The sequence below is a fragment of the Camelus bactrianus genome, chromosome 27 (genome assembly GCF_048773025.1).
Source record: "Camelus bactrianus isolate YW-2024 breed Bactrian camel chromosome 27, ASM4877302v1, whole genome shotgun sequence".
In the NCBI taxonomy this organism is placed as follows: Eukaryota; Metazoa; Chordata; class Mammalia; order Artiodactyla; family Camelidae; genus Camelus; species Camelus bactrianus.
Window position 1 is genome coordinate 22,834,774 of NC_133565.1, and position 22,704 is coordinate 22,857,477.

The 22,704-nt window shown below is 38.7% G+C and overlaps 1 protein-coding gene across 16 annotated transcripts in view; it reads left to right on the forward strand.

Annotated features, from left to right (window-relative positions):
• AKAP13 (A-kinase anchoring protein 13) overlaps positions 1-22,704 on the forward strand; it is a 293,291-nt gene that overhangs the window by 233,115 nt on the left and 37,472 nt on the right. For all 16 annotated transcript variants that reach the window (XM_074354303.1, XM_074354305.1, XM_074354308.1 and 13 more), the window contains 3 exons: positions 3,288-3,330; positions 5,263-5,395; positions 11,586-11,760. In XM_074354303.1, the coding sequence (XP_074210404.1) occupies positions 3,288-3,330; positions 5,263-5,395; positions 11,586-11,760 (351 nt within the window). The remainder of the gene's footprint in view (positions 1-3,287; positions 3,331-5,262; positions 5,396-11,585; positions 11,761-22,704) is intronic.

The window sequence follows — 22,704 nt, forward strand, 5'->3', positions numbered from 1 at the left end:
TAACGGGTTCCCATCCCACCTTGTACATCTTGTAATGCTGAGTACTGACTTGACAAAACTTTCCATTTAATCGCGTAAATTTCATTTTCATTGTTTTGCTTTTTTGTCTCATGGGACAGATATTTAGATGTCCATCTGTGATATTCAGAAGCTAATGTTAAACTTTTTTCTTCTCACTTTTCAGACCATTTCTTTAAAAATACCTTTTCTTTGAGATTAGACCACATTAATTATTGCATGGAAGTCAGATACTTATTTCCCTTCTGGTTTCTTTCCTTCAGAACTTTAATTTTTCAATCCTTTCACTACACTAAAGGCTTCAGATTACTGTGTCCTTACTTGATAAACCTGAGTTTAAAAACTTTATACAAAGTATCAGTTTTAGTAAAGTTGGAAATGAATCCCCCTCTACCGTGAAAATCACAGTTTTCAACTGTGCAAGATTTCTAGACTATTCCAGGATTGCTATTTTTAATGAAAAAACTATTTCTAATATAAAGTTACATAATGAATTATTGCCATTTCATACAACTAATGTGAGTCTTAGGCAATTACAGTATCCATATCACTAAGCATCCTAATTCCCTGCCGCTTGCTGATCCTAAGCGTTAGCAATATTTAAGTATTTAATATTTAAGCAATATTAAGCTGAGTGACATTTTTGCATTGTTCTTAAAGGAAAATGGCTTATACACAAATGGAAGTCTTATATGTTCAATACTTTTTTCACAGTTAAGAGGTGTTTGGTAAACAGGCACATAAGATACTCACTGGGAAGCTGTGAAAATCCCCCACAACTTTGAGTGTTCAGAAATCCTCAAGGCTGTTTAATCTCAAAGTGGTTGTCATATGCTGGGAAGTAGGTGAGCGTGGCAGGGGGAACAAAGGTTCCCGTAGTAGTTCTGCCACTGATATAAAATTGTGATGGCACTGGCTTCCCACTTAATCCAACATGATGGAATCATAAAGTATAGAAGCTTGAAGAAACCTTTGAATTAAACATCCAGCATTCCTCAAAATGTGTTCCTTAAACTCAAAAATACCAGTGAGAATTAAGAGGCAGGGAGAGTTTAAAAAAAGAAATGATTGACTTGGCCATATAAATTTAGGAGACTCTGGTTTAAGCAGGTTTCAAAGGCTAATGGGTACATTGTGAATTTCCGAGGCAGCGTTCAATATGCTGTATTTCCCAAACTTATTAACTAGATGACCACAGTAGGTGCTGACTGTGTATAACCGCTCATGAAGCTAGTTTCCATGGAACACTCTTGACAAAGTAATGACTGTGTCTATCCAGTCGTTCCAATCCTAGAATGTTACTGTATTAGATCTGCAGGTTATTTTATGCCTTTTAGAAAAAGTCTAGCTGAAACAAGCTATTTACCTGCAATAGTAGTTCACAGGCTAACTTCAGTGACAGATTTCTTTGCTTTTGCTTGTAATTATATCACAGAGGGAACCTTGGCTATATCATATTCTTGGGATGCTTTGAAAACTTGATGGCACTTTAGGAATCTCAGAGGCATTGATTTTAGAAACATTTGTAGATTAGTCACTATTTTCAGAACCACACCTGAGAGGTCATAGTAAATGAATTAAAATTTGTTTCAGCAGCAAAAAAGTTAGAAGTCATAGATGCTCCCAGTACTCAAGTCACATATTTGTTAAGTTTTTAATTTGTTTGACAGAAATCTGCTAGGAGCTTATTCTTGGCCAGGCTCTGTGCTGACTGGTGTTTTTCTTTACGGGTTTTATTTTTACTTTGTTTACATTACTAGGGTGGTAACTTACTGGGTAATTGATTAAGTGTACAGCAGAATCCTGGCAGCCTGAGAGAATTTAATGCTGCTTATATTATTCAAGGCTCCTTGTGTGGAAAAAGTTTTAAAGCCACTGATCCACACACACTACTGATTTTTGTTTAAGTAAATGAAGGCATTCTGAAGTTAAAATGCTGATGGTTTCACACCTACATCGTGCAGAACTGGAAGACAGATCCCAGAACTTACTCCTACTGTTCACCTTTCTCCTCTGCCTGTTATTACCATGCGTTACAAGTGAAATGGAAGAACCCCAAATAGGTAAAAGGAAAAAGTACAGAAAGCAACCTTTTGAAGACTCAGAATTCATTTTTAAGTGTCATATGCATCATTTCCACCTGCTGACTTTCTGTTAACCATAACTACAACTCTGCATTTCTATTCATAATCTAGAACAGTTTGGGAGTTTAAAAGTTTCAAGTTCTGGTAATCTGGTAGCAGAACATTTTCAAATTTCTATCCAATTAAAGTTTTACTCACAATGATCTTGGGGATTCTTGAAACCAACAACAGGGAGAAAGGGTGTGTTTTGTCCACATCATAACAATAGTTACACAGAGCAACCTTTTGTCTGCCTGGAATCATACACAGTTTTCTGTACCTGATCTCCTAAAACTTGGAAACCATTTATCATTGTGTGATTGCGGCCTTTCTCTCATCTAAGTCCTAAAGTAGTTCAGGCTTGATTAACATGTTGTAGATTAAGTGTTGGTATTGTTCCTTTTTGTTTGTTCTGCTTATTGCCCTATCTGTCTTAGCCTTCGATCTAATGACGCCCTCGGTTTAATGTCTGATAGTTATGGAAGGAGGAAAAATGTATCAGCCCTACTCCTTTGATCAGGATCAACCTGGAAAGGACCTTAGCATCTGTTTTACCTTCCTTGTTTCATAGATGAGGAAATGAAATCAGAGATCTCACCCCAAGTTAGCGACAAGGCCTAGACCTTACAAGCCAGCTCCGATGCTCTTTGCTGTTCACCGATCCATTTCCAGAAATGTTCAGGAAAGTATCAGACACACATTAGCTAGATTTTTAGTGTGGAAATATATGAAAGCAAAATTAACAGCACACAGAATATGACATTTAATTTCCTATTGTGTATTCTTTCTCTGACATCATCTCAGAAAGATGGCCTGTGGGCTCTGAACATTGATATATGTGTATTCAAGTATTTTTTAAGTTGATCTGGGGTTTATTCGGTTACTTGAATCCTGGATTAAAAATTTTTTTTCCTGTGAGAAATTCACTGCCTGTTGCTGCCAATTTCTGGTACTAATTTCACTGTTTTCTTTTTCAATTTTTCCTTCTTCCAAACCCTCAGGAGAAGAAGGCACCCTGCACTGGCTTTCAAAGGCTATTTTTGCTTTATCTGTGTTGTCATAAAAATGTTAAACATTTTATTTGTTATCTGGGTAAAATCCTTTTGTTCTAACTTTTTTTTTTTTTCCCTTTTTTTTGTTTTCTAGATTCACGACCCTTCCACAACACGAGTGCTAATCTGACTGGAAGGTACTCTACTTATATTTGGTTACTCATTTTCCCAAGATGTAATGAAGGAAATTCTAAACGTCTTATGATGTTTATGCAAAAAACTAAGTAATTGAGCTCATTGAATTCTTATTTCCTTGACTGATAAATTTGAAATAATGGTTAAACGTGGTTTTGCATTGAAGCTAATACCCTTTTAACTTAATGTCTTCAGTAAATTTCCACCTTTATTCTTTACACGAGCCTAATGATAAAGATACACTGTTTGCATTCATTCCCATAGATTATATGAATATTTGACTTTATGAACTTTGCTCTCTTTGCTCATGGGAATTTTTAACTCCTAAGTCTAAGAGCATTTTGTTTCATAAATGTGTGTGTGTGTGTGTGCACGCGTGTGCGTGTGTGTGTATTCATGCAGCATTGCTATTTTCTTAGCCATTTTAAGCTTTAAAGCTATTTTCTTGTGTGTGCGTTGACATGGCACACACCTCTGTCCAAGCAAGTAAATTGGTTCTTTTCTTGATAGCAGGCCAGCGATTGCTGTTTTGACTTGCTTATTTTTATATTCCTCTTTTCATGCTTATGAGATTAAATATTCTAATTTAAGTATAATTTGGGTTCTGGTCGTTGCCCTACAATGTTTTTTAAGTTGCCTTCCTTTTCACAAAGGTGTAGGGGAGGGTAGTAGTTCAGTGGTGGAGTGCATGCTTGGCATGCACCAGGTCCTGGGTTCAATCTGCAGTACCTGCATGAAAAAAAAAAAAAAAAAAAAAAGAACTGTGAAACTCCTTTCACAGAGGCGTCAGCTGTGACTCAGTGATCCAGAACTCTCAGTATGAATGCTCTTCTTTGCATTTCTGTGATATTTTACTTACTCTTTGTTCTTTGTAGAGCAGTGATTTTCATATCATTTTCCCTTTATCTTAGTAACAGATGGCTTTATATTGTAAACAATGCTTTATATATAAATAGACTTTAGCTACTAAAGAGGACCCTTGTGGTTCTGCTTGTCTGCCCTCTTGTAGAGGCCCTTGAGGTAAACACTACTTTTCTGTAGAAGTTCTAACATAACTGTTCTAGAACACCTAAGAAGTCTGAATAGATTTCTAAATAATAGATTATGTACACAATTACACATAATTGTGTACATGGTAGATTATGCATATAATTGTATATGTGTATAAGTGATTGATTATATATGCAAAGGCCCAGCATTCTTTGAAGAAGTCAACAATTGTGAATTTCCTAGAGTCCAAACATGCCCATGATGCATGGACTTAGAATACAGGTTTCCTGCACACGTAAATTGGTACACATGGATCTGTGTGAAACTCCTAAAATGGATCTCTCCACACTCAGCGTCATTTCTGCCTGCTGTTCAGTGTATCCCCTCCTGAATTGTGTGTAGCTGCATTCACATATTGATTGTCCAGTGCGTTCAAGATTGAAAAGAGGGGTGATCTCTGCTGTGAAGGAACTTGGTTATGCATTCAGTCATAGAAATTCCTTGGTTTGCATCACACACGTGGGCTTCTTTTCAAGCACCTATTTGATGCAAAGAAGTTTGTAAATTGGGTGCTATTTTAGATTAAGAAATTTCAGATAATATAATTATAATTGATAATTAGGCTCTTTAATATTTAACAATCAGATCACAGAAAACTCATTAGTAAAACACTAATAACTGATATAAGAAGACTTAGCCAAGTCTTGGCAACAGAACATGGGCATTGTGCTCCATTCTTGGATATTATTGTATAAAACCACTCAGCAGCCTCTGTCCACCTCTTATTTCATTTCCTATTTGCATATGAATATGTAAGTTGGCTGTAACTTGTAGCTAAAATAATGCATGACGGTGATGGTTACAAAGCATTGTATGTAGGGTATTTTAATTTTTAAAAATTAACTTCTGTAATCTCTTTTAAAACTCTTTTCTTTTCTATTTAGTATTACAGAAGAGAACTTTAATTTCCCACCACAAAGCCCTTCCAAGAAAGATTTTGAACTGAAGAGTGGAACGAAAGTCAGTCGTACATTCAGCTACATCAAGAACAAGATGTCCAGCAGCAAGAAGAGCAGAGTAAGTCCTGCCATGGGCACTGCTGTGTGGCCGCCTCAGTCAGCTCTCAGGAGGCTCCTGTCGCAGCCTGCACACAGCTGAAGGCTAATTAAGTGGTGGGGACACATGGTTCAGAGATGCTCTCTGAACTAACCTAATATGAAGAAAAATACCAGCAAGAAAAATAACAATGAGAGGTGATACCACTAATTGAGTTTTCACTATGTTCTAAGAGCTTTCCGTGTATTAATCTCATTTAATCCTTTCCACAACCCTGTAAGGTAGATACTATCTCCCTTTCCTTGGCGTAAAGTACCTTAACTAGGAAAAATAAGGAAATAAACATTACCTGTAATAATCCCACATTGACTCTTCTAATATTTTTTTAAATGTATTTTTAAAAGGAAAGAAAGAAAAGGAGTTATCTTTTTAATACCATTCCCAGTGCTAAACCGAAAGATTCAGTTTCAAATCAGCAGGGAAAAGCTTTGTGCCTCTCACTTCCCTATACTCCATTCACTCGCCCTCCAACAATATAAGTAAGTAAAAAAAAAAAAAAAAAAAATTAGAAATCAGTTAAGTTCTTGCCAAGGAATCACTATATACGTGTGTGTGTGTGTGTGTGTGTGTGTGTGTGTTATACAGGTGCATGTACATACTTAGTACGGGAATAAACAGTGAAGTCAGGAATATTGTAAAAGTACACACACACACACACACACACACACACACACACACACACACTCCACACCCGCCAAATACAACAAGCTTCTTAGGCCCTTAGTTAAGTGAGCTGGTAGAAATAGACCCAATGTTTTGTAAATAAGACCTCTTCTCTTTTAGCATATACTAGGTTTGGTTATGACTCAGATAAATCCTGCCACTAGAATTGTGTTTTCATTTTTTCTGCCCAAGTGCAGAATGGACAGAAAGTGGGCAAACTGGAAAAGATGCAAAGAACCTAGCAAGTGGTTTCTAGAATAGTCACATATTTAAGTTTTATAATAGCCTTGCTTTGTAATTCAAAAAAATTAAAGAGGGCAGAATGCTTATCAATATTCTACATACGACAGCAAGGCTTAAAATAGAGCCATATCTGTTTTAGTTATCACTGCTGGCTTGGACACTGGTTGGCATGAACAAAAGAAAATCTTGAAAGATCAGTGTAAATGGGACAAGTAGTATTGAGTGACTTCTGTAGTCCACCCAGAAGAACTTAAACCACATAGTCTTTGCCTTTAAAGTTTTACAGTCTGTCTGGATGATGTAAGATGTTTCTGTTGTTTTTTGTTTTGTTTTTAAACTATGGAATCTTTTCTTCAAACTGTTAATTGGAAGACCAGTAAAAAGTAGAGATTTCCCCTCTCCATCCACTTCCCCAGTGCATTGATTAAGGGCAGAACAGTGACTTCACCACTGATCACATTGATGAGTAATACAGACAGACGTGAACGAAACGATGTAAGACTGAATTTAGAAACTGGAGCCTCACCTTTGAAAAAGTCTCACCTCAGCCTCCTTATTTTACAAACTGAAGCGCAGAGAAGTGTGCTTGAGGTCACAGACTAGACAGTACCTTGTCATCTGACCTCCAGCAGGAGTGCTCTCCATTTCATGTTTGCTCTTAAGCAAGATTTGAGTGTTACTACACAGTATCTTTTTCCTTTTAAGTTTTTTAATAACCTCAAGGGACTGGAGTTTGCTAGTGGGGAGATGACGAGATGAGGCAGGAGAAAAGAAGGTAATTTGGGTGCAAGTGAAGCCTGTCATCAGTGACAGAACTGCATCACTTAACCTCTCGCATCCGATCTTCTCCTTTGTCAAAGTGATAACACTATTTTGCAATGAGACTGGTTCCTCTTTCAGACTCTTGGCTTCAAGATTTGATCTCTGGGGTCTAGTGCTGTCTCTAGCAGTGGAAACTCTCAAACGGTTTCAAATGTGTAACCCTGGATTGCAATCCATTTCACATCATCAGGTGTTTAGAGTGCCCCAGTAGCAAATATATTAAGACGCTTCGGAGTCATCTTTGATCACTGTTACTAGCTCACTTTACACAAGATCGTTTTGGAGCCTCCTGTAGAATAGTTCAGCTTTTGTCAGTGTACCAAAAGATAGGAAGAAATAGGGGAAGTGGTGAAGTAAAACATTTTATGTTAAGTTACATTGAACACCTTGTCTTTGTTTGCCATTGTACCGACAGTAGAGCTTTGCCGTTGAGAAGTGTTTTATTCTCTTAAATGGTAACAAAAATAAGTGAATATTTTCTTGGGGTGATGATGCTAACTCTGCTGTTTTTCTTAACTATTTACGGTTGCATTTTCAATTTCTTAAGCTTTATGGAGAAGTAACATTCAATAGTTAAGAAAAGCAGTAGGTTTTTTATGTTAGCTAGTGTAAATGCTATATAGTGTATGTGCTATACTATATGTATAATATTTTATATATATATATATATATACAATATATATATTTTTTTCTCATACCTGTGGCCAGTATATGAGAAATTTTTGAGAAATTGAGAACTGATCCTTTATATGTCCTTTTAAGAATTATCACTAACTAGCTGAGTTACTAGATAAATGTGTTGAATCTTTTTCTGAAAGAGGGGGAACCTAAACAGGAAGTTTAACAGGAAGACTGGCAGTTTCTGCTTCTGTCTTTTAGTATCTTCAAGAGTTAGTACTGTTTCCTGCTAAGTAAGTTTGCTTGCTACAGAATATTTAAACACTAACATGCATAATTTCCACATTCATAAAGGGAGTGGGGTGACCCTCTTTAAAACCATCCTGTCACACTGATTTTCTTTTTTCTGAGCTTTTCCTCTTTGCAGACAACTAGGAGGTGTTTTAGACAAATTCTTAATCTAACTTGAAGTAGGCATTTTTTTATGCAAGGATTAAATTCTTGCCCAGCTGTTAATATAATCCATAACTTCATAGCAAGACATTCAGCTTCAACTCCCATTTCCTGTGGTGTGTCTAAATAAGAACTAAACCTATCAGCCGAGTGTAGAGTATAATTTTTTAGAGGCTTGAATCAATGTTAAATATAATTCTCTCTCATTCCTTCTTCAATTAAAGATTTGCACTATGACAGTTGCTTAATCTCAGCTTGCTTCACAGTTTTCCGAAGAGTTCTCTGATTTTTTTATTGTAATTACTTGTCTAAAATGGTAGGTTCAGAAAGATGAAAAATCATTTTCCTTCATTATATCCTAGTGTAATTGTTACCTGCGTCTTTCTCTTTGCTGCTGCTAGTGTCTCTTTTCCCAGCAGTTTTAGAAACATTTTGGCAGGTGTTAAACACGGAAAAGCCAAACTTCAGAAAACGGCCAACCACCACCTTTTCTCAGGCGACTTCATTAAGATGTTTTCTTAGGAAACTTAAGTGTTCTTTATAAAATGAGGAGTCTGTTTTTAAACAGATGTGTTCCTTCACTTCTAGTGTTAAAAAATTGTTCCTGGTCTTGCCAGAGTTTCTGTCATGCAGCTTAAGTACCGTCCACACGTCCTGTATTTGGGGGGATTTGTTCTGTTTCATGTTGTGTGTCCTCTGTAGCCAGGGTAGTTGGCTCTGCTAGCAGCATTCAAATAGTTAAGTTTGTCTTAAGGAAACAAGCAGCCTGAGCCCTCCCTCCTTCCCTTTCTCAACCAGTCTCTGGCTTCCTCTTTTGGTTTCTCTCTTGGTTGCTCTCATGGCCCCTCGGAGCTGCTGGGCTCTGCCCCGCCGGCATGAGCCCCTCCTTCCGTGAGAGCACAGTTCGTGGCATGGGGGTCGAATCATGTCGATAAAATGGGGTCGGTTTCATGAAGCACCCCTCATAACAGTGAGATCCATAGGACCAAAACATGGGGAGGTAAGAGCTTGACTTCTTTAAAGCACTAAATTTGAGTAAAAACAGAAAGAGACAGTGGATTTTGTTTTGTTTTGTTCTTACCCTTGGCAGAGCTAGTTTGGATTTTTGCAAAGCATAAGGAAATTATTTACTCAGATTTGAAGAGCACTGCAAGGCTTGAGAGAATAACTTAGTTGCCACAGATCTTTTTTAACCCCAGGAGCATGCTTTTTTGGCTTTCCTGAGCGAACTGTCAGATGTTCTTCAATTTAACATTTTATGTATGGAAAGGCCTTATGCAAAATTTAGTTAAAAGAAAGAAATTATTTGAAAAAACTCAGTTTTTGTTATTGATTTTTACTAGAGTTTTAGATACTTTAGCAGTTACTAATTTTCACTCAGAACTGTTTCCTGTTTTGTAAAGTGAAGTAGTTTGTTTTCTTTCTTCCGCTCGTTATTTTTTATAGTTCTAAAGTAGCAGTTCGGCTCTTAGAGTTCGATTACATGTGTTCTATTAACAAAGGACTTTATTTTTTATTTTTCATTTATTTAATGGACGTACTGGGGATTGAACCCAGGACCTCATGCGTGCTAAGCACGTACTATACCGTTGAGTTATACCCTTCCCCCAACAAAGGATTTATTAAATGAGTCATAGACTTAGCAAACATTCACCATTTCAGAACAGCAGTTGGGTTCTGAATAGGAACTCAGAAGACCTGGTTCTGATTTTAACTGCACATACCATTTGCTGTGTGACCTTCTGTGAGTCAACAGACGTCTCCTGCCTTTGGCAGTAGAGTGCAGTGAATGTGAGTGAGCTTTGTGGCAGATCTTGATCTTAATTCCAGCTTGGGCAGTTACTGGTGTGTGGCCTCCAGTACAGAATCAGACATGTCTAAGGCCTCAGTGTCCTCAAACAAGAAGTGGAGATAATAGCTGGTACTTACTGCACGGGGTTGTCATGAGAAAATTCATGCCAGTAGCTTACTACAGTGCTCAGCACATAGTAACTGTTCACTCTTAGCTGCTGTTTATTATCTTTCTCTTCTCAGTTAAAAAATGGGAAACATAATGCCAACCCTAGTCATCTCAAAGTTATTGAATCCGATGAAATAATGTATGGAGAAGGCATTGATTCAAAATGTAAGGCATTTAGCAGTTGTCATAGTCACTAACTGTGGGGTATCTATCTTCCAGAAAGTTTTTTCATTACAGCAATTATAACCCATTTTCCAGGGCATACAATACTATTGTTGTAATTTTTTTAATTCCTGGAAAATGGATACCCCGAAGTTAATGATCATGACAACTACTAAATGCATTCTTCCTACCTCTGAATTGTAGTTCATGGTCTGGGTAATTCGAAAGAAAATTATTAATCTGATATTTTTTAGAGTTGTTTTTTTTTTTAATTGAAGTACAGTCAGTTGCTGTGTCAATTGCTGATGTATAGCACAGTGTCCCGGTCATGCATTTACGTGCATATATTCATTTTCATTCATTTGATATTGATAAACCAGCCAAGTGTCTGCCTACATGTGCTTATAAAGGACCTTGTTTAGAGAGCATATAGTTAAATCCCACAGTCCTAGTCTCCTAAAAGTAGAGTGCACCTGAAACATCCTGACTGCTTTAGGTACTTCATTAAGGATCTCACACTCATTAATTTAAAAAAAGTTAAAAACTTAAAGAATTTTTAGGGTTTAAATCCCTCCTCCCCTCAATTTGAAAATTAGGCCAAAATTAATATCTGTGAACCCTGAAATTCTATTTAGTAAAACAGAAGATGTACATATGGGGGATGTGTAGTGTCTTTAGCTATAGTAAATAAAGGAGGAAACATCAGGGATGTGCCCTCACTTAGGGATATGTGATTGGTGGGAGGCAGTCAGCGGGGAACCTCGAGTCACTTTTCACGCTTCCCAATCATTGTCCTGCCCCTCAGGCTGGTCCCAGAACTGTTACCATCCCATCTGCTGCTCCCTGCCTGCAGCTGGCCCTAAGCCTGTCACTTGCTTCCCGTGTGGGCTGAGCTGTGGCTGACTGAGGAGGATTCGCGGCCACCGCAGACTCCTCCTCCTCCAGCACCAGAAGCCTCTTTCTCTTCAGTGTTGGTCCTCAGGCATTGTGTCTGTTGGAATAAATAACCAATGAATAAGCCACTGCCCAGTCTTCCAAAGGTTTTTCTAAGATAGCTTGAATGCTCACAACTTAATTTAGAATAAATATATATACGTATGTCCAGGACAGTGTTCCTAACTTCTGTCCAAAACGTTCATCAGCCATTGTTGACCATACGCCAGCTTGGGGCCCTTCTAGAAGGGAAGGCCTTCTAGTGTTCAATTAACTGGTGATTCTTTTCTTTGGCAGGAAAAGGAAAAGGAGAAAGATAAAATTAAGGAGAAGGAGAAAGATTCTAAAGAGAAGGAAAAGGACAAGAAGACTGTCAATGGGCACGCTTTCAGTTCCATCCCTGTGGTGGGTCCCATCGGCTGCAGCCAGTGCACGAAGCCCTTCACCAACAAAGACGCCTACACTTGTGCAAGTAAGAGACATGCCCCTGCCTGCATGGTGGAACTCTCTTGGCTCAGAAAAGCTCATTTCTCGTTTCCTGTCCATCCCACCCCTTATTTGTTCCTTGTTTATGTAGAGAAGTAACCCTTTTTCTATCTTTAAACATCATTGAAGAAATAAGTTCTAGGTATATAATAACATGCAGCCTATAGTTTTGGCAGACAGCCCCAACTTCAGATATTCTGTCCTGCTGTCCCGAAGCCACTACCTTATTCTGGGTCCATGTCAGCATTGAAACAGTCTCAGAGCGGTCCCTTGTCAGGTCACATATGCTCGTTTTTCATTCTGGTGCTTTGGTATATGTTTCAGCCATTGACCAGCGTCAAGTCATGGTAACTGCCCAGGGAGGAGAGCAGTTCGGTGTGCAGAGATGTTCCATGTTGTCCTCTTACTGCCCTGCTTACAACCCCCTGAGAGCCGAGTCGGTTAACTGAACGTGGTTCCTTGTTTTGATCAGATGCTCAGAGACAGATCGGCTAACCTTTTCTGTCAAGGAGCAGATAGCAAGACTTTCTGGGCAGCACGGTCCCTGCCACAGCTGCTGACCTCTCCTTCTGTGGCACCAAGGTAGCCACAGACAGCACAGAAGACAGTGAGGGTGGCTGTGTTCCAGTGAAACTGCATTTATGGGCAGTGAAATTCAAATTTCATGTTATTTTCATGTGTCATGGAATATTAATCTTTTCTATTTTTTTCAACCATTTAAAAATGTAAAAACTACTTGTAGCTCACGGGCCATACAAGAATAGGCGACGGGCCAGATTAGCCCATGGGCTATAATCCGCAGACCCTGGCTCTTAGGCGCCAAGTCTCAAAATTTTTGTGGTTTCACGCAGATAGAAATTAATAACATTCATAGTGCAAACCAAGGTAAATCAAGGAGGCTGCTTGTGGTCAGAAGTGACCAGTGTGGAGGTCCAGTCATCCAGAAAGCCAAGGTGATTTTTCATCATGTTAGACCTGCAGCCAGTTCAGACAAAGCAGTGACTAATTCAGACTCCAAGAAGCCCTTGTGAGACCATGATGTCATGACATTGTCTTGTTTTCAGTCATTTGGGTGAAGTATCCCAAGTGATTTGTTACTAAAAATAGCTACTGAAATTGGAAATTTTTAAAAGTTTATTTGAGCAGATTCACCGTTACTGCAGTAATAATTTCCACTCTCTTGCTTTCTTGACTTGAAGAGCAGGGGTGGAGGAGTGTGTAGCCCGCTGGCTGTCTACTCTCTGCTCCAGCTGTTACGACCTTTTAGACAACTGTCGTGAACACTCACACGCTTGTAAAAGGCTCCTTGTGGATATTTTATTGTCTGCAGCCCTATTTGTTTCTAACAGTCCTATTTAAAAAAGAAACAAATCCTCCAGGGAGCTCTTGTCTTTTTATTCATCCTGGTGGGCAGATATCACACACATTTATGTCCTCCTTCATGTGTGACTTCCCAGGAGATTGAGAACTGCTCCAGCACAGTAGTAAGTTCTATGTGACCTCTCAGAAGCGAGAGACTGTCACTGCCCAGTATCCCTCCAGCATTTCACTCTGCAGCCCAGGTTCTAACAGGACTCATTCCTAGGACACCAGTTGCACGTCGCCAGTTTAGTTTCTTAACCGCTGGACACAGTCAGCTTCTTGGTACTGGAATAACCTGGCTGCCTAGGGCAGCGGTCACCAAGCACTTTTTAGTATTATCTATCATTAAAAGATTTTTAGTCTACTCCTACAAGATGTGCATATTTAACATAAAATTGGGTACGTGTCCTGTACTATACTTATAAAGAGCTCATTCTAGGAATAAGACAAGTCAAATTTGCCATCTTCTTGTTTGCTGGTTAGTGATTAGTCTCTTTAATACTGTCTTAGGTGCATAGTTTTCTTTGCAAGAATTTGTGTCTCCTTTTCACTTTATTTTAGTTGAAACTGAATATAATTTATAAGCTTACATTATTGAGCATCTGTAAGTTTCCATTCATCACAACATGCTGAAAGTAGACGGACGAGGAGGGCTGTTCCGCAGCCCTGACACACACCTTCGAGTGCTCTTCCTCCCTCCAGAATCCTCTAGTATCACATGTGATGAGAAGCTGCCTAACATCAAGGCTGACTGAGCCCCCAGGGTATCGATCTAAGTCGATATAAATGAGAGCTGTAAAAATGTCCTCCTCTGTGTCAAGGAATCATTTCATTTTGTGCATCCTTCCTACAGAGGGCCTGTTCTCCATTTGGAAGCATTGGTCTCAGAGAAAAATAGGGAGAAATCATATTTCTTGATTGGCAGCATGAAATTGATATTCGAGGAACTTCATCAGTACAGCAGACTGAACACCTGCTTTCTGCTATGAAACATAATTTTTAATATATATTTTCAATAAAATGTACTTAAAAAAACTAATATATAACTGAGCTTGCAGAGAAGAAAATCCCTGCAGGCACTCAGAATCAGAGTAGTACAGAGCACCCCCCTCAACTGGGGACAGGGTGTGTGGTCTCAGGGCACATAGTGCCATCTGGGACGGAGACCCCTGAAGAAAACCGAGAGCTTTGAAGACTAACAGCCATGCTGAAGGGCCTGGAAAAATTCCACCCACTGGCCCTTCAGAAGCAGCAGAGAAAGTTGCCCTGTCCCCAGGACCCTATGTGAGAATTCTGCATCACATAAATCCAGGGTCCAAATTTACACCATCCATATCTCCTGGAACCCCGAGTTAAGTAAGGAAGCAAACCGCTATGAAGATGAGTTAGCGGATGCACAGACAAGAGAAGATGTTGAGAGTTACTAAAGGGTTAAAATGAATAAACTCCCTAATGAAAGAACAGGACACAACAACCAAGGGGTAGATGTGAAAGATAAAACTTCAGGAGTGAAAGTAGTTCTTGAAGAATCTTCGTGGAGATTTTTCAAATATCTCAGTATTCTATATCATCAATGATTGTTCCGATTTATATTTGTATATAAAGGAAAAATGGCTTCCACTCTGTCATCTGCTTGTAAGGGGGCAGCTGGGTGAGTATTCTAGGAAATTTTGATAACTTTAGACTGGATTTATTTTTTTGCATTTAACTCTCAATAAGTATGTATTTGAGTTTCTTATCTCAAATGAAGTTATTCAACAAAGATCAGTTTCCTGAACTCTTTCAAGGTGCCGTGTGATTCATTCAAAAGCAGTTCAACAAATGCTCCTTGAGCAGCTTTATATACTAGTCACCTTTCTCTTACTCTTTTTCAATTGAATATATTTGACATATAACATTGTGTAAATTTAAGGTGTGCAATGCATTAATTTGGTACGTTTATGTATTGTAATCTGATTGCCATAGTAGCAATATTTAGCAACTCTGTCACATCACATAATTATCCTTTTTAGTGGTTGGATATATAATTAGAGGCACCTTTCTCAAGTTGCTTATTACACAGTGGCTTGTAAGAAGATTTCTCAAGGTTAATCCTTGGTACTTACTCATTGCAGCATTATTCCTAATGTGGAAAAATGTAAAGAAAATAATATCCAGTAATAAAATACAGTATAGTCATTAGATGGAATATTAGGCCAATAGTGAAAAGAATAGGATAGATCAAAGGCCAGCAAACTTTTTTGTGAAGGAACTGATGATGAGAATCGGGCTGTTAGGTCTCTGTGCTGACTGTGCTAGTCCGCTCTTGTAGCACAAAAGCAGCTCTAGACAAGACAGAAAGTGAGCTGTGTTCCAGGGGACCTGTGTTTACAAAACAGATGTGGGCTGCCTTCGGCCCCCAGGCCATGGTTGGCCACTGGGGTAGATCTGCAGGTAAAAGCACATCTCCAAGACATTTTGGTAACATGAAAGGCAATGAATAGAACTGTATGTATGATCCTAATTTATAGAAAAAGAGATAAATAAACAGTAGCTGTTTATGTAAATATATGAGAATATGTCAAAGGCTATACACCAAACTATGTACTTGAAGAGATCAGGAGAAGAGAGTTGGAAGGGGAGTAAGGTTTTATTTTATACTTTTTGTGTTGTTTGAATTTTTCAAGACTGGACTTAAGTATTGTTTGTATGAGTAAAAAAAATGTAAACATTGGACCACTGATAGTTTCAGAGGCTTTCCGGGTTGTCATCTGCTCTCTGATGAAAGAGCAAAGTATGTTGACAGTTCAGGAATTTGATGGACCAAGAGCAGAATCATCTGTGGGAAACAGTCCGCTTGACAAAAGTTGCTGATAGCACCACCGTGAATAAGAAGCAGGGGGGTTGACTCTACCAGCCCCCAGTTCTGAGTTCTGTGATGTGACATATTATCAGAAGGTTTAGGGACAAAAGAGAAGGAAAATCTTTTTTGAAGACCCCAAAAATCATTTTCTTTATGCTCTAGAGAATCATAGGTCTATGCTTATAGTGAATAGATGACTCTTCCCATGATTAGCTCCAGATTAAACTTTTCAATTTAAATTCAGGCTGGAAAGAGTTACCTACTCTGCGTCAGTGTCTGGAACATCTTATTACTACTCCTGGTCTTTGTATATACATTATTTCTAGGTTAGAACAGTTGAGCTTTACCCTCCTTGGCTATATTAACTCTTAGTCTCCGTTAGACTACAGTGACTCAGAATTAAACCTGCAACTGGTATATGACTGATTAGTCAGACAGCAAAAGTATCCACTATAATGTAGAACACACCTCTTTTAACCAGGCATCCTAAACCCATTTTTGGTTTTTTCATCCCATTAAACATACGTAGAAGTTCTCTTTTACTGGACTCCCTCCACGATGAAATACAGCGTGGGCACCTCAGACTGTTGAACTGTTGATGCTGTCAGTACAGTGTGCGCTAGAATTCCCCCTGGAGATGATCTGGGTACCTCGTGGAAACCTCTATGGCCCAAGGATACCATAGCAACCCATGGAGAATCACTTGTGTGGGGCCTGGTACTGATGAGGAAAAGCTAAGCGTAAGAGGCTTGAGACTTGTAGACTTTAAGTTCTCAACCACACCTCCGTGTAGTAACTGAATAGTTTAATAAATAGGACAGTGGTCTTCAGAATAAATTTTGTGTAACTGGTGTTTTGGAAGTTCCTTGGATTTTTGAATTTATGTATATTTTAAACTAATTTAAAATTTGCATTAAAAATACATATGCTCAAAAGTATAACCACATTTTAACATCAACATATTAACTAGCTGTCAACCTACCTACTTGTTTGGATTTTTCCTTGCATCTCTAGTTAACTGAAGAATGAAACATTGCAAGACAAGTCATTTTTTTTTAACATTTTTAAAATTGAGTTATAGTCATTTTACAATGTTGTGTCAAATTCCAGTGTAGAGCACAATTTTTCAGTTATACATGAACATACATACATTCATTGTCACATTCTCTTTCGCTGTGAGCCAAACAAGTCATTTTTTTAAATTTTTTTGTTCCTACTTACCTATGTAATTGAAGATGTTCTCTATATTATGTACATAAAATTAAATACAGACATAAGTTAGATACTGAGGTAGGTATATGAATTGCAAGTATACTGTGCACCTGATTTCTCATTTTTTTGATTCATCAAAACAGCATCATTGTTTTTTGTTGACTTTACGAGTAAATGTTAAAATTATAACTCAAGAATCTATACTAAATACTTTACATATCTGATAGCACACAATATGACAGTATTTTATTTAAGGCTTTCTAAAGATAGAAAACCAGTAAAAATAGCAAGTTGGTTACTAGTTCCATGCTAACAATGTTTGTAATAAGTTAGGCTAGCGGTTTTTTGGTTTATTTGGTAATTTTTAATATTAAGTCACCCAAGAAGTCTATTTCTTCTGGAAGCAGATTATTTCGTGGAGTCCAGTGTGTCATCACAAGAGTCTTTTCTGTTTGGAGAGTGAGTCTGGGGAGGAAGTACCGTCATGTCCTCTGCCAGCAGTTCTTTGATTTATGGAAATCACTTGATCTAACTAAAATGTCCCAGGTTATCTTAGTTCTGCCTGTTCGGCAAAACAAAGTAGAGTTAGTGTTTTTTGAAGTTTAAACTGAAAGCATCAGGCAGCAAAAAGGAACTGTGTGGTAGGGCCTCCTTGTTGTTACCCTAGTGCGGCACCTAAGGTTCAAAAATATATTTTTAATTTGCGTACCACCCCACCTCAGAAACCTAGGGGCGCCCTGTCCCGACTGTAGCTGTACAGTCAGTTCCAGAGGTAGTGCTGGAACAGCTCGACATTTAGCAGTGCCGTTAAGGATTGTGTGTGACAGTGTGCGCTTGTAAAAAGAGGAGGAAAATAATCAAGGCTTGAGAGCAAAGGAGCAGCGTGTAGTCATCTTCCCAGAGGAACCGAAGTAACGGGCTGCTCTTCTCCAGCTTCCAGCGCTTGCAGTGAACGTGTGTGTGTATGAAGCCCCATCTGTCATCTTGGCAGGAAGTGGAAAATATGAGTAATTTGGGGACTCAGAATCTTTTTTCTCCTCCCTCCATCTCCTCTCGTGCTCAGGATCTTCCCAGGAGTCTCAGGAAATGCAGCATCCGTCCACCTCCTTTACCTCCCAGGAAACCCTCATGCTCTGAGCTTCTTCCCTTTTTTGGTTTAACATAACCTCATTTGCTGACCCTGGAGCCTCAGACCCCAAGTGGCTGCTCAGTTTTGACTCGTGGTTTAGAAAAATCAGCCACGTGGTTCATCAGGATGTGTGTTATGGTGGCTGGTGTTGATTTCCACCTATCTTTCACATCTCTCTTGTCACTTTAATATGTCCTTCTGCATGCAAATATTGAGAGATTCAGCAGGATAGAACTTTTAAAATAAGTCAACATCTCTTGACTCCAGTGGAATACATTTGGGCTAGCCTGACGTCATAGTGGTGGTGAAAGCTGAGTCAGTTATGTGGACTTAAGTAGACATGGTCAAGATGACAGACACTAGAAATACCAAGGAACAGAGCCTCCCTGGAGTCCCTTTGCAGTCTCCTCCTGGAAGACAGACAAACGGAGAGAGCAAGAACTGAAGCCCTTGTCAGGACTGCTTCAAAGTTATTTAATTTAGGAGAAACCTGGCAGGTCCCTCTCCCCCTCCCCAGCCAAAATTCTACTCTTGCTTTAGGATTTCTTTGATTTTAATGGAGAAAGGAGAAGTGCATCTTTCCAGTTCTTCATGCAGTTATGTAAAGCTTCCTTTGGATAATCAGCTGTTCTTTCCAGCTGCCGCAAATAACTTGGTCTTGCGAATGCTTGGTGGAGTCCTTCAGAGTAAGGAATCTGTTTATGTTTGGGGTTTTGACTCTTGCCAGTGGTTCTGTTTTGTTTGCTTTAAACAGATGTAAAATGATATTGAGATTATTGTTGATTTATTTTCTGTTGTGTTAGCAGCTTCTGAGTACTTTTGTGGTAGGTTGCTTCTCTTGGTTAAAAAAATAAACAAGTAGACCGGCTGCAATCAAAGTAGGAAACATAAGAGTTTAGAATGTGTGTGATGCTTGGAGTTTGCTTTTAGATTTTATCCGGAAAGACAGCTCTCTAGACAGTTTTCTTGCATTTAGAGTTCATTGCTTATATGAAATAGTAAAATACATACAACTGCTGAAAGAAAAGAAGTTTGTTTAGGGAAAAGGAAGGTAAAAGAAGAGCCTGAGCAATAAAATCAATTCTTAATCAAACAGAGCACTTTCATTTGGGTTTTTATTTGTTTGTTTACCAATGTTCCTATGAAAACTGCTGTTCAGTGAGCACTTCAGCTAAGATGATTTGGCTCTTTTTTGTGGCTTTCCTCTTGTTCTGTACATCAGCACTGTGGTTATTACACCAGCCACCAAAGAACGTCCTACGTGCCTTGTGTATCTCACACTCCCCAGAGAAGTTACGGAAACAACTTGGGAGCACGTACTTCTAAATCGTTGGTGTTTAAATGTTTCTGGTTGGTTGTTGTTTGTTTTGTTTGAGTTTTCTTGGTGAGGATTGACACGCTGGGAGGAAGTTGCACCTTTCTATCCTTAAAGGGAGCTTTCCAACGTGTATCCTTAAGAAGGACCAGAGAATCTCCGCTTCAGCCGGCAGTCCTTGGGCGTTCATGCCGTTGTGTAATTTCGTTTCATTTTGGCCAGCCGCTCCTCCTATCCTTCTTTAAAGCTGATTTTCTTAAGCTGGTCTCTCTAATGGGTGGTTTCATTTTTCTACTAAAGGAGAAGAGTGTATAGTAACTATACACTCAGTTCACCAAAGATCTCTGGTGGGGTGGTAGTAGAGGTTTAAAAACAAAATGCAGCAACAGGTAGACGATAGTTCCCAGTCCTGTGGGTTTTCCTTCATGTTCTTCTGTTTGATGCCTCCTTATAGCAAGAAAAGAAGTTGAAGGGCTGGGCTGTTTGCTTTTAAGTTCAGAGGAGTCTGATTAGGGTCGGCTCTGTTCCCATAAACCACGGTGCCAAGACCTTTCTGAAGAACTTTGAAAAATGAAAGCATGTTGCTTACTGCTATTAAGAAGTCTTTTTGAAAAATCAGTAAATAAAAGGCCAAATAATTCTTTGATCTCCCTAACAGCATGGTATGGTTTGTGGCAGAGAATTTGAAAATGTATTCGATTTGTCTCTGATTCTTGTGTTCTTGAGAATTGTCTGTTTTCCGAAACAGACGTTTTAACCTCATGACTTCAGCTGATGTCAGTGGGGCCGAAGTTTCTAAATCACCCACGGACACCACTAAAACCATCCTTGTGAACTGAGTCCAGGACAACTTGGTAACAAGTTGAGTGTTTTTCAAGTAGGTGCTTAAGTGTGTTAAGCAGATGTCCATGTAAACTATTTTATCTCTTAAGATTTGTGCCCATATTATAGAGTACATTAAAATTTCAGCTGGGTTGTGGATCTGGGGACTTGTCTCAGTTAATTTAAAAAGTGTTATTTGTGTAGGAAGTTGTTGGCTAGAAGTACATTTAAGTATTTCTGCCTTTGTGATTCATCAGTTGGAGTTGCCTTTTAAATCTCACTGACTTGAGAACTAAGCCTGTTTAAAAGAGGTGGCACCACTCCCTCAAAAATTGACATCACTTGCAGGGAGAATATATTTCAGTGGTAGAGCACATGCTTAGCATGCACGAGGTCCAGGGTTCAATCCCCAGTACCTCCATTTAAAAAATAATAGTACGTAAATAAACAAACAACCCCCTCCCAAAACAAACCCCCCAAAAACAAAAATAATAAAAATTTTGAAATTGCTATTACTTAATTCTGTGTATGGTGATGGAACTGGTGGGGAGGAAAGGAACGGGAAGACTGCAACTTTGAAATAAGCTCTGTCCACAGTATGCTGGATGGTCACGTCTATAGATCAGGATCAGTGGCAAGTTCTCCAGCAACTCCTCCGCCTCCTGGGTTGCTAATTGATGCCAAAAACAACAATTTTCATCGCAATGAAAGAGAAAACGCTCTTTTGTAACTGAAAGACAATAAAATCTAACTGAAAAGTGTTTTAAATTGATCACAAATGTGATTAAATCTTTTTTTAAAAAAAGAATAAGGAAATTCAAGGAACTTCGAAGGAATTAGAATTTGGGTTTAAAAAAAGAGCATACTAATACAGAGTAGTACATGGATAACATTGCCAACACCTCGGTACCCATTAGTCAAAAAAAAAAAAAAAAGGTGACATATTGTCAGACTGCTTTAGATTATTATTTAGTTTCGAAGAAGTAAACCATGACAACTAAGGCTGAATTCCTGTTTCCCTGCCTAATCCCATTTCTTTTCCTTCCTCCCCAAGGACTACCACTATTATGAATTCAGTGTATACGTAGCCTGTGTTTTATAACTATCTCATACACAAACAATAGCAAAAACTTTTTTTGTTGTTTTTAGTTTTCGTAAGTGGTACCATACAGTGTATCTCATTCTGTAATTTGCTATATTCTCCTCAACATCATATTTGGGGAATCAAGGCAGGATATTGAAGATGGATCTAGATTACAGACTTCTAACTCTTAATGGTATTTCATTTTATGAATACATCAAATCTGTACCTCTGCTAAATAATTTGGGTTATTTCCAGTTTCTTTCTGTAAAAAGTGCTCCAGAGAACATCTTTATGAACTTGTGTATGTTACCAAGCTGTATATTCATAAAGTGAGCACACTTGCAACTTTACTAGATGTTGCCAAATTACTCTCCAAAGTGGATGTATCAATTTCTAGATCCATCATCAGGTGATGAAAGTTCCTACATCACCATATCCTCACCAATACCTAGAACTGGCAGACTCTTATTTTGGCCAATCTGGTTGGATATGAAATGATGTTTCTTTATTGTTTTAGTTTGCATTTCTCTAATTTCTAGAGAGGTTGAGCACCATTTTGTTTTTTTGTGAATTGCCTGTTTGTAATCTTTTACCGTTTTTTTTTCTGTTGAGTTCTTTATCTTTTTCTTACTGATTTATGAGATGTCTAAACAGTTTTAAGATAGTGTTATTGGGTGTGGCACTACATTTACTACCACTTTGAAATGTGTGGTTTTCTTTGTCCGTGATATGAATCCATTGGTTTTCTTCATATGCTTATCACCCATGTTTTAAAGTATATTTGTTTAAGTAAAGTGGAGTGAACGGAAGGTTCTCCTAAAGGTAACTAGGCAAGACTCAGAGAGGGTAAGGAGGAGTAGGATTAAAGAAGGTGTGTGTGAAAGACAAGGAGGAAAAAGGTGGGGAGGGGAGCTGAGAAGCCTGTGCATAAGAGATAACGGATCGCCTAGGCCCCGGAGCAAGACAGCTTCGCAGTCCGGGGCATCTATGTAGCAGGGGAAGGGAGACTTGTACCCTGAGTAAGGACGGAGGTGCCAGTGGGGGAACACATTCTGTCTTGCTAGAAAACGACTATAGACATTTGCCTCAACTACTTTGTTATGCTTGTTACTGTGGGTCCAGCAGTTTGGAGCTCACCTGCCCCCCCACCCCCACTTCAGACAT